The 13,779-nt window shown below is 44.8% G+C and overlaps 2 protein-coding genes across 14 annotated transcripts in view; both read left to right on the top strand.

Annotated features, from left to right (window-relative positions):
• Positions 1 to 3,890, top strand: part of WASHC2C (WASH complex subunit 2C) — a 56,363-nt gene extending 52,473 nt beyond the window's left edge. For 8 of the 9 annotated variants that reach the window (XM_069071343.1, XM_069071342.1, XM_069071341.1 and 5 more), the window contains one exon: positions 117 to 3,890. In XM_069071343.1, the coding sequence (XP_068927444.1) occupies positions 117 to 259 (143 nt within the window). In that variant the 3' untranslated portion in view covers positions 260 to 3,890. The remainder of the gene's footprint in view (positions 1 to 116) is intronic. The other variant, XM_069071340.1, reaches the window with a different exon arrangement.
• A 4,584-nt stretch (positions 3,891 to 8,474) lies between these two features.
• The window catches only part of ZFAND4 (zinc finger AN1-type containing 4), a 61,470-nt gene continuing 56,165 nt past the window's right edge, over positions 8,475 to 13,779 (top strand). For 2 of the 5 annotated variants that reach the window (XR_011165092.1, XM_069071315.1), the window contains exon 1: positions 8,481 to 11,147. The gene's annotated coding sequence lies outside the window, so the exon portion shown is untranslated. Of the gene's footprint in view, positions 11,148 to 13,779 lie in introns of all 5 variants that reach the window. The other 3 variants (XM_069071317.1, XM_069071318.1, XM_069071316.1) reach the window with 3 other exon arrangements.

The following is a 13,779-nucleotide window of genomic DNA, read 5'->3' as shown; positions in this document are numbered from 1 at the left end:
ACTCTCGGCTTGGAACTCTTTCCCGTTTCATATTTCAGGAATTTGGCCCTTCAGGGCAGTTCGTTTCTGTGTGGGATGTGTTTTATTTAACATCAATTCTTTTTCTTTTATTCAAGATGATATTTTCTCATCTAGCAGCAGCTTGACCAAGATGCCCAAGCCAAAAAGCCAGTCCACTCAGTCAACACCTGAAACAAGATTAGAAACCAAGGTGTCCAGTACATTTGATGACCCTCTGAATGCTCTGGGAAGCCAGTAGAGGACACATACGTGCATAAGACCATGGTAGAAGTGGGGATTGCATCATTGTTGGATCTCTACTTGGCTTAGTATCATACCCTTATATTCTAACAACTGTAGCAGGAAAAGCAGATCCTGGAAAAGGCTCTTCTCTTGTTCAATGTAAACAGTATTATTTTTGCACTGGTTTTAATCATGCTTAATTAATATTAAGGGAAAAAATAGATATCCTAAAATACTTTTGGTTATGTGCAGATCAACTCTAACCTCTGCAATACATGCAATGATGTACTCTATTATATAGACTATTGTTTCTTTTATTGAACAGAGACAAAAATTGCTGATAGAATTAAAATGGTGAAATATAAATTGTTAAAAACTATTTTTTGTATTATTATTATTTGATTATTATGTCTATTTAAGTCATTGTAGTCAGAATTTATCAGGAGCTACTCTGAAAAATACAGCCTGAAAAGGAAGAGACTTAGCAATGTTGCCTCCCACCTTCATGTTCACGGTTTTAACGGGTCACTGAGTTCATAGGACAGTCCTTTTTTTTTATTCTCCTTTGGTAAAGAACAGCATTAAAACTGTTCCATTGACTGCCAGCCTGATTCTATGTGCAGGGCCTGCTGGGTATTAACCAGCCATCCCACAGGAATCTCTGGCTGCTTCAGGTACGATGAGGTTGCATCCAGGTACTTGAAACCTTCTCAGTAAATCCAGACTATTGACCAGTTAATTTTCCTTAGTATAGCAGAAAGAATTAATGCATTGTTGTTCTCATTTATAATAGTATTTTACAGTTAAGTGCTTTTAACTCGCCCTCAAGGCAATGAGGTCTTCAGTGGATGGAGTGGCCGGACTTGGAGGAAGGGAAGCCCTGAGCCAAAATCCAGCCTAACACACCTTTGGTTGGGTGTCCCTGGCCAAGTCACTCGCCTCTCTCAGCCTCAGTTTCTTCATCTAATAAGTAAAACCAGAGGCAATAATAGCACCTACTGCCTAGGGTTATGTGAGAAACCTCTAGGTGCTTTCTAAATGTAGCTAATTTTCACTCCTGATCCAAGACAGCACAAACCACCCAGGATTGGAATGGTGAGTCACACACTCGGTCTCAGGCGCACCACTTAACTTGTGCATGGCTCTGTTTGGTCTTTTCTTTAATGCATGTGCCAACAGAAAAGCTCCCTGATGACCCCTTCTCTCTCCAGGAGCATCTAATAGAGAGACTGAATATATAAGAATGCTAACTGCCATTGCTGTTGACTGCTGCTACTTTCCCAAATTTGATCTTCAATTGGCAGTTTCCTGCCAACACCCCAGTGCTAACATAATTTCAGGTCTTCTAAAGCAGTGGCCACAACACTCCTGAGGGAGGCCTAAACCAGATTAAAATGTAATTGGGAAATATTTAACATAATAAAAATATGATAAAGCATAGAAAATGTGACATTTTAAAACTAAGTCAATATGGAGGCTGCAAGGATCTTCATGTACAGATTAGGAGCCCCCAATCCCGTTTTGATTTGAATTTGACACCACTATTCTAAAGAAATCAAATATCTGGCTACTTTTTCTCCTTTCAGGACTCATGTTCTCTAATTCCACTTGTTGTTCAGTAATGTCTGACTCTGTGGCCCCTTTTGGGGGGTTTTCTTGATAAAGATACTGGAGTGGTTTGCCATTTCCTTCTCCAGATTATTTTACAGGTGAGGAAACTGAGGCAAATAGGGTGAAGTGACTTGCCCAGGGTCACAGAGCTAGTAAGTGTCTGGGGCCAGATTTGAACTCATGAAGATGAGTCTTCCCTGCCTTAAGGCCTGAAGCTCTATCCACTGCACCACCAAGCTGCCCGCATTATTTGCTCATTATGCTACCGTTCTGTCCCTGCAGACTCTAAAGGCTTACCTAATAGCAAACTTCCCCATTTTGTTTTGAGGAAAGGGACCAGTTTCTGGTATAACATGGAAATCATTTCTAGTACATCTGTGACAAATGCTTAGTCAGCCTCAGCTTGAACAATTCCCGTAGCCACAAGATAACCACTTGGAGAATGCCTAGTTCATTATTGAACAGTTAGGGTGAGAACTTCATTTACGCTGATCTAAAATCTGATTATCCGTAACTTCCACCTGTTCATCCTAGTTCTGCCCTCAGGAACAAAGCAGCACCAGTCTATACACCAGACCTTCAGTTATTTGAAGCCTGTATCAGGTTTCTGCTTAGTCTGCTCTTCTCAAGGATCAGTTTCCCAGTTTCTTCGATTGTACTACCTATCACATGGTTTCCAGGCCTGTTACCATCTTGTGGAATCATTCTACTCTTTCGGTGTCCTTAAACTGTGGTACTTAGTACTAATTACAGTGATCCCAATGTGATCTGTGCCATGGAACTGGCCACCCATAATACATACATAAGAGCTTTATATGCTCGTTTCTTTCACATGTACCATTGATCTGCCAATCACCCCTATCTTGTAGAGTGTGTGTGTGTCTGTCTGTGTGTTACCTAAAGGAGGGATCTTACCTCATTTCATCTTGTGTTCCAGATTGGTTTCATTATGCCTCCTGGCTTTTGTCATCTTCAAATTGAATAAACATCCCTTCTAAATCACTGACTTATAGAATTTCAGAGCTGAAAAAATGGAGTTCATAGGATTCAGCACATTCATTTTACAGATGAAGACACTGAGGTGCCAAAAAGACTAAGGACTTGCTTGAGCAAAGAGCTACCATGTAGGACTCTACCAGAAACTTCCCACAAATAATGAGGCTTTCATTTTGGTAAAAAAAAAAATCACCTATCCAAGTTGGAAACAGGTCTGATCAGTGTTAACAGTAAGTACAGAAGAAAAAGGGAAGTGTCAAATTGATCTTCATTTCCCCACCTCAAAGAGAAGTGATACATGTTTGGTCCTGCACATTTTTATTAATTCATTTCCATGCTGAAGTGACAAAGTATGTCAGCACAGTGATGATGACAGAAGAATTTTATGTATTGCTTGACATTTTTTGTTTTATGTTTGTTTTACTCAAGACTGTTGATGTTTTCCTAAATTATGGTTTGGTGGTGGGGAGGGGGAGGTGATAGCTCTTGGCTACTTAGGCCACACTGGGGAATGAATGTTTTTTGGTCAGCTCCTTACCCCTTTTAAAGTTTATGAATCCCAGTTAAGAGCCAGTGCTAAATTTAGTTGTCAGAAGAGGAACTTAGCACAGAAGCAATATCTATGGCATGGGACATCTTGGAGCCTTGGGAACAGACTAAATCTTCCTGGCCAGAACATAATTTAGGACAGGTATCACTGGGTACTTTCCACACCTAAATGTTGCACAGTGAATGAATGTCAAGGGGTAAGCAGAATGAGTAAGAGTGAGTAAATAGTTACATAACAGCCAGGTTGGCACAAGATGAGTTTCAAGAGAGGAAAAATTAGCAAGCCCTTTTTCGGGCTGGTTTCCCATTACTGACCAGTCTTGAGGGCCAGGTCAGCATGGAAGCCCCTCAGGCTGAATGAAATCCTGATGCTCAGTTCTGTGACTTATTGTGGTTTCCTTGACACCAATAGCACTGATCCCAGTATATCAGCCTGCCATGGTCATTTTCAAGAAAAAATACAATAAAAATAAATATTGTATTATAAAACAGTCAATGTGCACTCTTTGTCCTTACTAGTTCAATATACTCTTTCAGTGGAAAAGTTCCAGCCAGAGCCATGAATTGGGCTGAGCCTTTCTCTTTGGCAAAAAGTTCTCATCTGGATTTCTCTCACTGGCAGCAAAATGGCTCGGTGGTGACTGCCAACGACCCTTGAGAAGCTTCTATATCTCTGCTAAGTCTTGGGCTCTAGAAATTTATTGGGCATAATTCTTTACCTGCACGTTTTCTATTATTCTAGTAGAAGGTCTCCCAGAGTTGCTGCAGTGAAAAGTCCTTCACCTTTTGGCTGATCCCAGAGATGAGCTCCAAACTATTTAAACTGGTCATCAGTCCCTCACCAGGACCATATGCAAACCTTTCCTACTAGAACTTACACATAACACACATAGCCCTTGAGAACCCATGGATCACAGTGCCATAATTGACACAGTGGGTCTTGAGAAGATTATACCACTCCATTACAGAATCCCTCCACTGGAAGGAATTTCAAAGGTCTAATATGCATGCTTGAAAAGGAATTTTCTCCACAATATCCCTGACTACATATTCCACCCTCTACTTGAAGTCTGCCAACTATACACAAAGAACTCACTAATAACGGAAGCAAACTTCCATTTTGGACAGCTCTGATGGTTGGGTGGTTTTTCCTTACATTGAGCTTCATTCTACCTCTAAAACTTCCCCATTTCTGCCATCTGGTGTAGAGTATATTGAATCCCTCTCCCATTTCCTGTGACTGATTCTTGTGTGTCATGGTTTCTAGTCCTCTTTCCGTGCTGGTTGGCTTCCTGAAGTATTATAATCTGACATTCCCAAAACATGGTACTCAGCACTGAACACAATATTTTAGATGTGAGCAAAGCATAGTAGAACTATCCCCTTTGTTCTGGACACTGCCTTTGTTAATTAGATTTTAGGTATTTTAAATGACAATATTGACACAGAATATTGTATAAAAGATGGTTAAATGCTATGTACATCACCCTCACAACAAGCTCTTATAGTTTAGGAATTTTTGCATCATATCAAGTAAAGCAGCGTAGTGCAGAAGGAAGAACCATAAGGATGTAGAATCAGTCCTGCTGCTGCTTACCATTTGTGTGACTTCAGACACGTCCAGTCACAGGGATACAGGAAGTGAAATTGGAAGGAATGACAGACATCATCTGGTCTTCACATTACAGATGGCCAGTGCCTCACTGAAGGTTGGGAAGGGGGGAAGGGTGAGTCATAGCTCCAGGATTTAATCCCAGAACCTCTCACTACAAATATAGGGCTCTTTCTACTACCACCACTACCCCCCACAACCTCCCTTACCCTTACACATCTCTGAACTTCAGTCTTCTGCAAAATATGAATAATAATGGTTGCTTGAGGATCAAATGGGATCGTTAATGTTAAACTACTTTGCAAGCTATTAAGCACAATGAAAATATAAAGCTATATTACTTTAGTAATAAAGCTTAAAACATTTTTTAAAAGCAAATTACCAGCTGTCGTAGAGGATAGAGTGCCAGGCCTGGAGTCAGGAAGACCTGAGTTCAAATCCAGTGTCAGAAACTTATTAGCTGTGTGACTTCCAGACAAGTCATTTCACCCTATTTGCCTCAGTTTCCTCATCTGTAAAATGGGCTGGAGAGGGAAATGGCAAGCCACTCCAGTATCTTTGCCAAGAAAACCCCATATGGGGTCAAGGAAGAATTGGACCAACTGAACAACAATGGTTATGATTTGCTGACACCTTTTATCTTACATCAAACTTCCCAATTCACTTTACTTTTCAGTCAAGTCCATAGGAGACACATAAAGAAGACTTTACAATCTTCCTGGAACTTTTAAATTGAGAGGATAACCTGGAATGAGTGAGCAGTGTGTGGGAAGAGTAATGAGAGAACCAAATAACAAGCAACCTTCATACTAAAATGTCGACAGACTCTAGATTTTATGTCATAACGAAAGGGTTCATTAATCTGAGTAAGAAGTGAAGGAAGGAGAACACAGTTGTTGCCATTCTTTGAAAGTATAGAAAAATCATAAAATGGTTGTTCTTAAAGCTAGAAAAGACCATAAGAGACCCTCTGGTTGTAGCCTGTGGCTGTGTCCAAATAAACTAGTGTCCCCATCTTCTACCAGAGGCACCTGAAGCCATAAAGCTAATATATAAAATGAAACAGCTGGTCTAGTGATCTCTCAGGTTTTAAAAATCTTCATATAATGTTTTGCTGAATCTTCCTTTACCCCAATAAGGGCATGTTTTATTTTATTGTGCTTTACAGATACTGCATTTTTTACAAATTGAGGATCTATGGTAGCTAGCCCTGCATCAAGCAAACCTGCTGGTGCCTTTTTTTTTCAACAGCATCTGTTTGCATTGTGTTTCTGTGTCCCATTTTGGTAATTCTCACAATATGTCAAACCTTTTCATTATTATATCTGTTTTGGCGATCAGTGATCGATGGTCTTTGACATCACTATTGTAATTGTTTTGGGGCATCACAAACCTCATCCGTATAAGACAGCAAACTTTTCTTTTTCTTTTTGGAGGGGGGAGGGCAGGGCAATTGGGGTTAAGTGACTTGCCCAAGGTCACATGGCTAGTTACGTATTAAATGTCTGAGGCTGGATTTGAACTCAGGTTCTCCTGATTCCAAGACTGGTGCTCTATTCACTGTGCCACCTAGCTGCCCCAACAAACTAGGTTTTTATGTATGGTTTTTTTTTTAAAAAAGCAATTGGGGTTAAGTAACTTGCTCAAGGTTACACAGCCAATTATTTCTGGGTGTGGTGCTAAGTATCAGAGCTCGGATTCAATCCCATGTCATCCCGACTCTGGGGCCAGTGCTCTTACTCACTGCACCACCTGGCCGCCCCCAAGACAGCAAACTTAATTGATAAATGTGTGTGTTCTGACTTCCCAACTGGCTGTGCCCCATCTCTCTCCCTCTCCTTGGGCCTCCCTATTAACTGAAAGACAACAGTTTTGAAATTAGGCAAATTAATAACCCTACAATGGCCTCTAAGTGTTCAGGTGAAAGGAAGAATTAATCAAGAGCATGCTTCATTGTCTTATTTTAAGATATTGCTATTGCCACTCCAGCCTGCAGCAACCACCACCCAGATCAGTCAGCTGCCATCAACATCGAGGCAAGACCCTCTACAGCAAAAAGATTTGGACTTGTTAAAGGCTCAGATGATAGCATTTTTTAGCAATAAAGTATTTTAATACTATTGTACACATAATAGACTACAGAATAGCATAAACATAATTTTTGTATGTACTGGGAAACAAAAAAAATTCATGTGAGTCAATTTATTGCAATATTCAATTTATTGTGGTGGTCTAGAACTGAACCTATAATATCTCCAATGTATGACTGTAAAGTACTTAAGTGTCTCTTTTCGGTGTCCCAAAAGCACTGAAGAAAAACACTCAATGTACAACATAAACCCGCTATGGGACAAGTATTTATATATGACAAACAAAAATACTGCATACAAAAGGCTCTCACTGGCCATCATTAACAGACTAAAGACAGGATTCAGTAACTTGTATTTATTTTTATAGTAATGAATTTAAGCTAAACATGTAGCAGTACTAAATACTATTATATTCTACCAACAAGTTAAGACTTAAAAATCTGAATGTGAAATAGTTTGCAGGACTTCTTAGTAGTCATTGCTGTTAACTTTCACCTTAGCTCTGCACTGTCCAATGAGGTTGACACAAACATTTCCAGCCCTAGCTCAGTGTCTGGAAGGCTCCAAAGGAAAGTGTGGGAGAGAAGAGATATTTGACTACCAGACTAAAGGTCTACAGAGCCATTGTGTATGTAAGCCTCACTGTTGTATGCCTATGAAACCCAGATAGTATACCAGTGCCATGCCAAGAACCTGAATCACTTTCATTTTAATTGTCTTAGGAAGGGTCTAGAAGAAAAAGAAAAGCACCTGGCAGGTTAAGGTACCAGGCACTGAGGTCCTTTCTCAAACTCAACTACCAAGCATTCAAACTCTGCTTCAGAGAGTGCAACTCTAATGAGCCGGTCACGTTGTCTGAATGCCAGACATATGTTTGCCAAAAAGACCATTTTATGTACAACTCACACAGGTAAAATGCTCACATGGTTGTCAAAAAAAAAAATCAATACAAGGACACTCTCTCAAGGTCTCTCTTAAGAACTTTGAAATTGATTGTGTGACATGGGAGACAGTGGCACAGGACCACTCAGCATGACATGCCCTCATCAGAGAAGGTGCTGTGCTCTATGAGCAAAGCAGAATTGAAGTAGTTCAAAAGAAAAGGGAGATGTGCAAATTTAGAGATCTTACCCCAAATATTCACATATGTCCGACCTATGGTAGAGCATTCTGAGCTTGTACTGGTCTGATCAGCTGAAGTTGGACACACTGTAACTTGATTCTAATATAGTGATGTCATTTTAGTCCTCTGAGAAATGAAGAACACCCAACATCGCAGTCCAAATAATCCCTAGTCCAAGTCTTCTGGCAAGCTAGGCCTGGACTTGGGTTCAGATTCTTGGTGGTGGTTGTTTCCTCCCATCCCACTTCCCTTGTCACCATTCAGCCCCAACCAACAGACCCAGGATCTCTAACCTCTGCAACTCACAAGGTTGCTTCCAAGACAAGACACACCTATCTCAGTATCGCTCTTCAATCACCTATGGTCAAACAAAAAAAAAAAAAAAAAACACCCAGCAGAAGAGGCATCCAGAGGCACAGGCTCAAACTTAGTCAAGTCTCTCTCCTTTCTTTAGCTGGCACATGGGGAATGACAGTTATTATAGACAGAATAAGAGCACAGGGATGCCCAGTCCCCACACCAATGCCTCTACAGAAAAGTCTGAAGCATAGTCATATGCCCTGTGAGAATGGAGAGCAAGTCACTCCATTTTAAAGATCACTGAGTTATCAGCTCTGTTCAGTAGTTAATAAGGGTTAATAATTGGTGATCCACAAATTATCCTTCAGTCCTCTTTCTGGACAACTTGAAGCAAAGTGGTAAAGCTCTTAGCCCAGTACCTGACACATGGCAGGACAGACATTAAGGTAGAGGGGATTTCTGGGGCCTTCCCTTTAGTCCAGTCCCTTCCTTTGAAACCCTGCAGGTCTTCCCTTTCCAGATAATTTTTTTTTTTTTGACTAGGTGAAGAGGCCATTCTCTTGTCCCATTTCTTACAGAGCCTTAGTCACTGAATGGGTGTTGCTTCAGTCAGACTGAAACCTATAGACCATAGCTTAAAAAGGCCAAGGTTTCCCACTGCAACCAGAACTAGCTCCAGTCTCCCTGATCTATATCCTGCCACTGAACCCAGATGACAGAAGAACAAAGTGGGGCTGGTGACTTTGCCTAGCCCTCCTTCACTTAAATCCAATTCACTTGCCTTTTGTGGCATCACCTCCCCTATGTCATGGTCCTCTGGGAATGGATGACAAACAACACTAATCCCCTGCTTTTTGTTCATACTTCAACTGTATTTGCATTGCTCCTACAAAAGCTTTTTTAAAATATTGTGTAACTGAACTGGTCTATTTTTACATTTACAATCACTTCTTTAAAAAAAATTCCCCTGCCTACCCATAAGGTATCTATTTCCCCATTTAAAATAAAATTGGGACCCTTTCTACACATGTGGAATCACCTTCAAAATGTTAAGATTTAGCCTAATTTTTGACAACGGTGGTTTCCAGTTTTTCATAGTAACTTTTGCCAAATGCAGAATTCTTACCCTAACCGTTTAATTTTTTAGAATGTATCACCCCAGGCTTACTCTCTTCATTGCTTCTGGGTCTTGCTTAACTGTATGATCTACTAGTCAACTCTTCTATTTAACTCAAGCCGGAGTTTTGATTATTATTCACTTTTTAAATGGTGGCCAATAAGGCAGCCTTACAATACAAGGAAAACATACTGACCCAGCCTGGATCCTGGGCCATTTTCATTATATCTTATTTAAACAGGCTTTGTTTTGAAAGCAGGTGGGAGATGATTCTCCAGCATCTTGCTACGAAATGCTAAAAGTAAAGCGGCACACCTTTTTAGGCTTGTTTTGACCACAAGGGTCTTTTGTTTATTTTGCCTCATACTGAAGGTTTCTTGGTGGCTTCCAGCGAGTCGTGTCTTTGGCTTCCCGAGCCAGGGCTTTGCCACTGGTCACTGGTCCGGCTGAGGGCGGTGCAGACACACGCCTCGGGTTCACTTTTCTAAAACCGAAAGGGGCAGCTGCTGGCCAAACTCGTCCGATGGCCTCCCGCGGGCCTGGGCAAGTCCGCCAGGCCTCAGGTTCCCCCTCTGTAAAACGACGATCATCACTCTCGCCCGCTTCCCGGGATTGCTGTGCCGAGCAGATGAGATCCCATTTGTAAAGCGCTTCGGGAGCCCGAAGGCCCCTCGCAAGCCGAGTGGCCCCATGCAAAGTAAGCTGTGCCGGGCTCCCAGGGTCGGGACTGGGAGGCCGAGGGGGAGAGGCTGGACGAAAGGAGAGACTATGGAACCCTAAAAGAAATCTGAGAGTTAAAAAAAGGAGCTCCTCAATTTTAGGTATGAAGTAACGGAGACCCCCGAACGGTGGGTGACCCCGAGGTCAAAGGTTGTTTCTTGCTCTAGGAAGCCTCCCTGGCCCTGACTGCCTTCTGTGGCCGCTGCCTCCCCAGCTCGGAAAGGTGAGGGTCCACGGAGACAAGTCGCGGTCACCCACCCGGCGGGGGAATCAGCTCCGACCAGTAGCCCACTCTCAGTGCTACAAACACTGGCCTTCAACCCCCATGGCCTTTGACCTCAGGGCGAGCGACGCCCGGTCAGGTGCCCTCTGTTGTTAGCAATGGAGGGTCAACATCCGGGCCCTTGGTAACCGACAACAGCCTCCGAGGTAGAATGGGGGCTCCGCCCCTCGAGCAACCGCCCGCGCTGGTCACCGAAGCCCCTCCCCAGCCCGGTGCTGATTGGAGTGTTTTGTGAGCGCGGGCCCGCGATTGGTAAAGGATGTCACAAAGGGGGTAGGTGGGAGCTGGGAGTGGGCTAGAGAGTTGGCCCGGCCGGTCCACCCCTCCGGCTCCGCTCCGGGAGCGAAACCGAGAGCTGAGTGTCCGAGGGGCTGCCTCCGCCGGGGGGCCGGGCTGGATGGGGCCGGCGACTAAACCCGGGGAGCAGGTGGCCCCAGGCTGTCTCGCCGCCTCTCCCTTCTGAGGAGGAGACGAGTCCTGGGCGCCGCGGCGGGTCTGCGCAGGTGAGCGCCCCTTCACCCCTCCCCCTCCGCCCTGGTTCGGCTCCGTCCTCCCCGGGGCGCCCCGCCACCGCCCCTCGGCCGGCCGGCGCAGCCCCAGGCGAGCTAAGGAGCACGCCCACCTCCTGTCGCCGCCAGCCCCCGCCGCGCACGCGCGCGCCAAGCCCCGCCCTCTAGCGCTCCAGGCCGGAGAGGGAGGGCTCCTCAGCTTCCAGTACCTCGAGGCCTACCCATTCTACAGACTGGCCAACTGAGGCCACAAGGGTGCCCGCTCCAAGTCTAGCATCCCTACCCCGAGAGAGTCCCCCCGGCCGCCGAGAAATGGCAGGAGCCCCTTCCCTCGTCTTTTTACGGTTCTGGTGGGGAAACTGAGGCTCCGAGCCCTAGCAGTTGCCTTCCAACAGCACCTCCCTGGCAGCCCCTCCTTGAGCCCGTAGGGTCGCGGTCCTGCCCGGTCTCAGCCCCCGAAGGCTCGAAGCCCAGGTCTTAGGGCCTCCTCTTGGGGTGCGTTCCCCAGACCGAGCACGCACCGGCACCCCAAGGCAGCCTCCGCGCCCGCGATCTCGGTGCCCCTCGCCTGCCCCTGCACCGCACCTCGGCCACTTCCACGCGCGTCCCTGGAGCCCTCCCCGCCCCCCCGCCGTGCGTGCTTCCCCCTCCGGCCGGGCCCGGTCACCAAGCTAGTGCCAGGCTGGCCTTGCCGGGGACCCCGCTGTGCTTGCAGCCCGCCGGGCCGTGCTGCTTGAGCCTGGCACGTTTTAGGTGCCCAGTGAGGGTGTGTGGAGAAGGAAAGGCCTTAGAGAATGGCTTGGATGCCTGGGGACGTCCTCCGGCTGACGCTCCTTTACCGCCCCCTCGGTGCCCCCCATCTGAGCGCAGCACCTCGTCTTCTAGGGCACGCATTTGGGGGTTCCAGCCCTGTGGGGGGACTGGGGCAGCTGTTTTACGAATAAGGACAGTCGACCCTCGTCCCACGGCTAGTGCATGTTGGAGCTGGGATTTAAACCAGACCCCAGTGTGAATGGAGCCCTCAGTCTGCCCCGAGGGCTTGTTCTCATCCCCAGGGACTAGCCCAAAGCCTTCCCTGCGCGTAGGGGATGCTGGATGATCTCACCTGGTTCTCTAGCAATTCTAGAGATCTCGGGTGTGTTCTGGGCTTTACCAAGTGGTTCATTGGCCTCTTTGTCAAGAAAGAAGTAGTCCTGAATAAGAAGAATGACAGCACCTCCCCTTTGGATTCTCCAGTCCAACAGGGAAAGGGCACGGATACTTTAAACTAATTATAAAATGTCCAGTCTGGGGACTTGGAGAACTTAGGCTGCTCCTGAGATCTTTAAAGGTAGTCTGGGAAGGTCTAGGGTTTTTAAGCCTGAAGCAGGGAGGACCAACAGAAGTTCTTCCAGTATTCTGATGAAAATCGTTAACAAAAAGACTTGGGTGTGGAGGATAAGGGTTGGCTAGTTTCCATCCTGCTGAAACATTGACTTAAGCCTTAGAATCTTAGGTTCATAGAGCTAGAAGGACATCCAGAGACCATGTGATCCCAAACCCTCACTTTACAGAAGAGGAAACTGAGGCCCATTCAGGGCCTACCAGAGCGGGGTTGAACCAGCTCCATCCACCCAGCCTCACACCCAAGTTCTTTCCACTGTACCCGGCTGTCTTATTTTGCTGGTTCCAGTATTGTTTGATGGTTAGAATGGCGAAAGGTGAGAAAATATTCTTTGGGAGTATTTACAGATAAGGTAGATTCTACCTTTTCTTAGCTGAGATGGAGAAAAGTAATGAATAATTACAAAAGTGTGTATGTAACTCTGTGATGTGAGTGTGTTTGGAATCCCCATTCACTTGGATTCTCCCATAGTTTTGTCTCATCAAGCTTCTTTTATGTAGCCCCTCAGAGGAGAAAGATATTTCCAAGTAAAAAGCTATAAATACTAGCATTAATGGTTATCGTTCAGGTATTTCTGTGCTGGGAATAAAAAGAGTACAATAATAGTAACTCACATATAGAAAGCATTAAAGCTTTTAAAATGTGTACCTTAAAATATTCTCGTGAGGTAGAGTAGGGCAATTCTGTTCCTGGGGCATGGTGGATAGAGTCCTACCTGCATTCAGAAGGACCCCAGTTTGTTTATATGACAATAAACCAATCACCTGACAACCGAGTCTCATTTTCCTTATCTGTAAGATGCAGCCATTAATAGCTGTAGGAGTTCTCTCACAAGGTTGTTGGGAGCCTCTGGACTTTGTAAATTTTAAAATGTTGCCTGTTGATTGATTATTCATTATTATTACTTTCATCTGCCCTAGGCTTGTGGGATTGAGAGCCAGACTTTGAACCCAGATGTCTCCTGATTCCAAGTTGATATCCACTGAGTGCTCATAGGAGTGGCACAGTGCATAGTTCTCTGGTCCAGAAATCAAATCTGGTCTCACATGCTAGCAGTGTGACCCTGGGCAAATCACTTTACCCACTTTGCCTCAGTTTCCCCATATGTAAAATGGGCTGGAGAAGGAAATGGCAAACCACTCCAGTATTGCCAAGAAAACCCCAAATAGGGTCATGGAGAGTCTAAAATAACTTAACAACAGCAGTGCTCACAAATTAGTGTAGATCAAGCCTCTGAACTTG

Source organism: Petaurus breviceps, unplaced genomic scaffold, assembly GCF_028583685.1.
Source record: "Petaurus breviceps papuanus isolate PSGF00001 unplaced genomic scaffold, PetGlider_PUasm1.0 90825, whole genome shotgun sequence".
In the NCBI taxonomy this organism is placed as follows: domain Eukaryota; kingdom Metazoa; phylum Chordata; class Mammalia; order Diprotodontia; family Petauridae; genus Petaurus; species Petaurus breviceps.
Note: the sequence above shows the minus strand (reverse complement) of the source record. Positions and strands in the feature narration are given on the sequence as shown.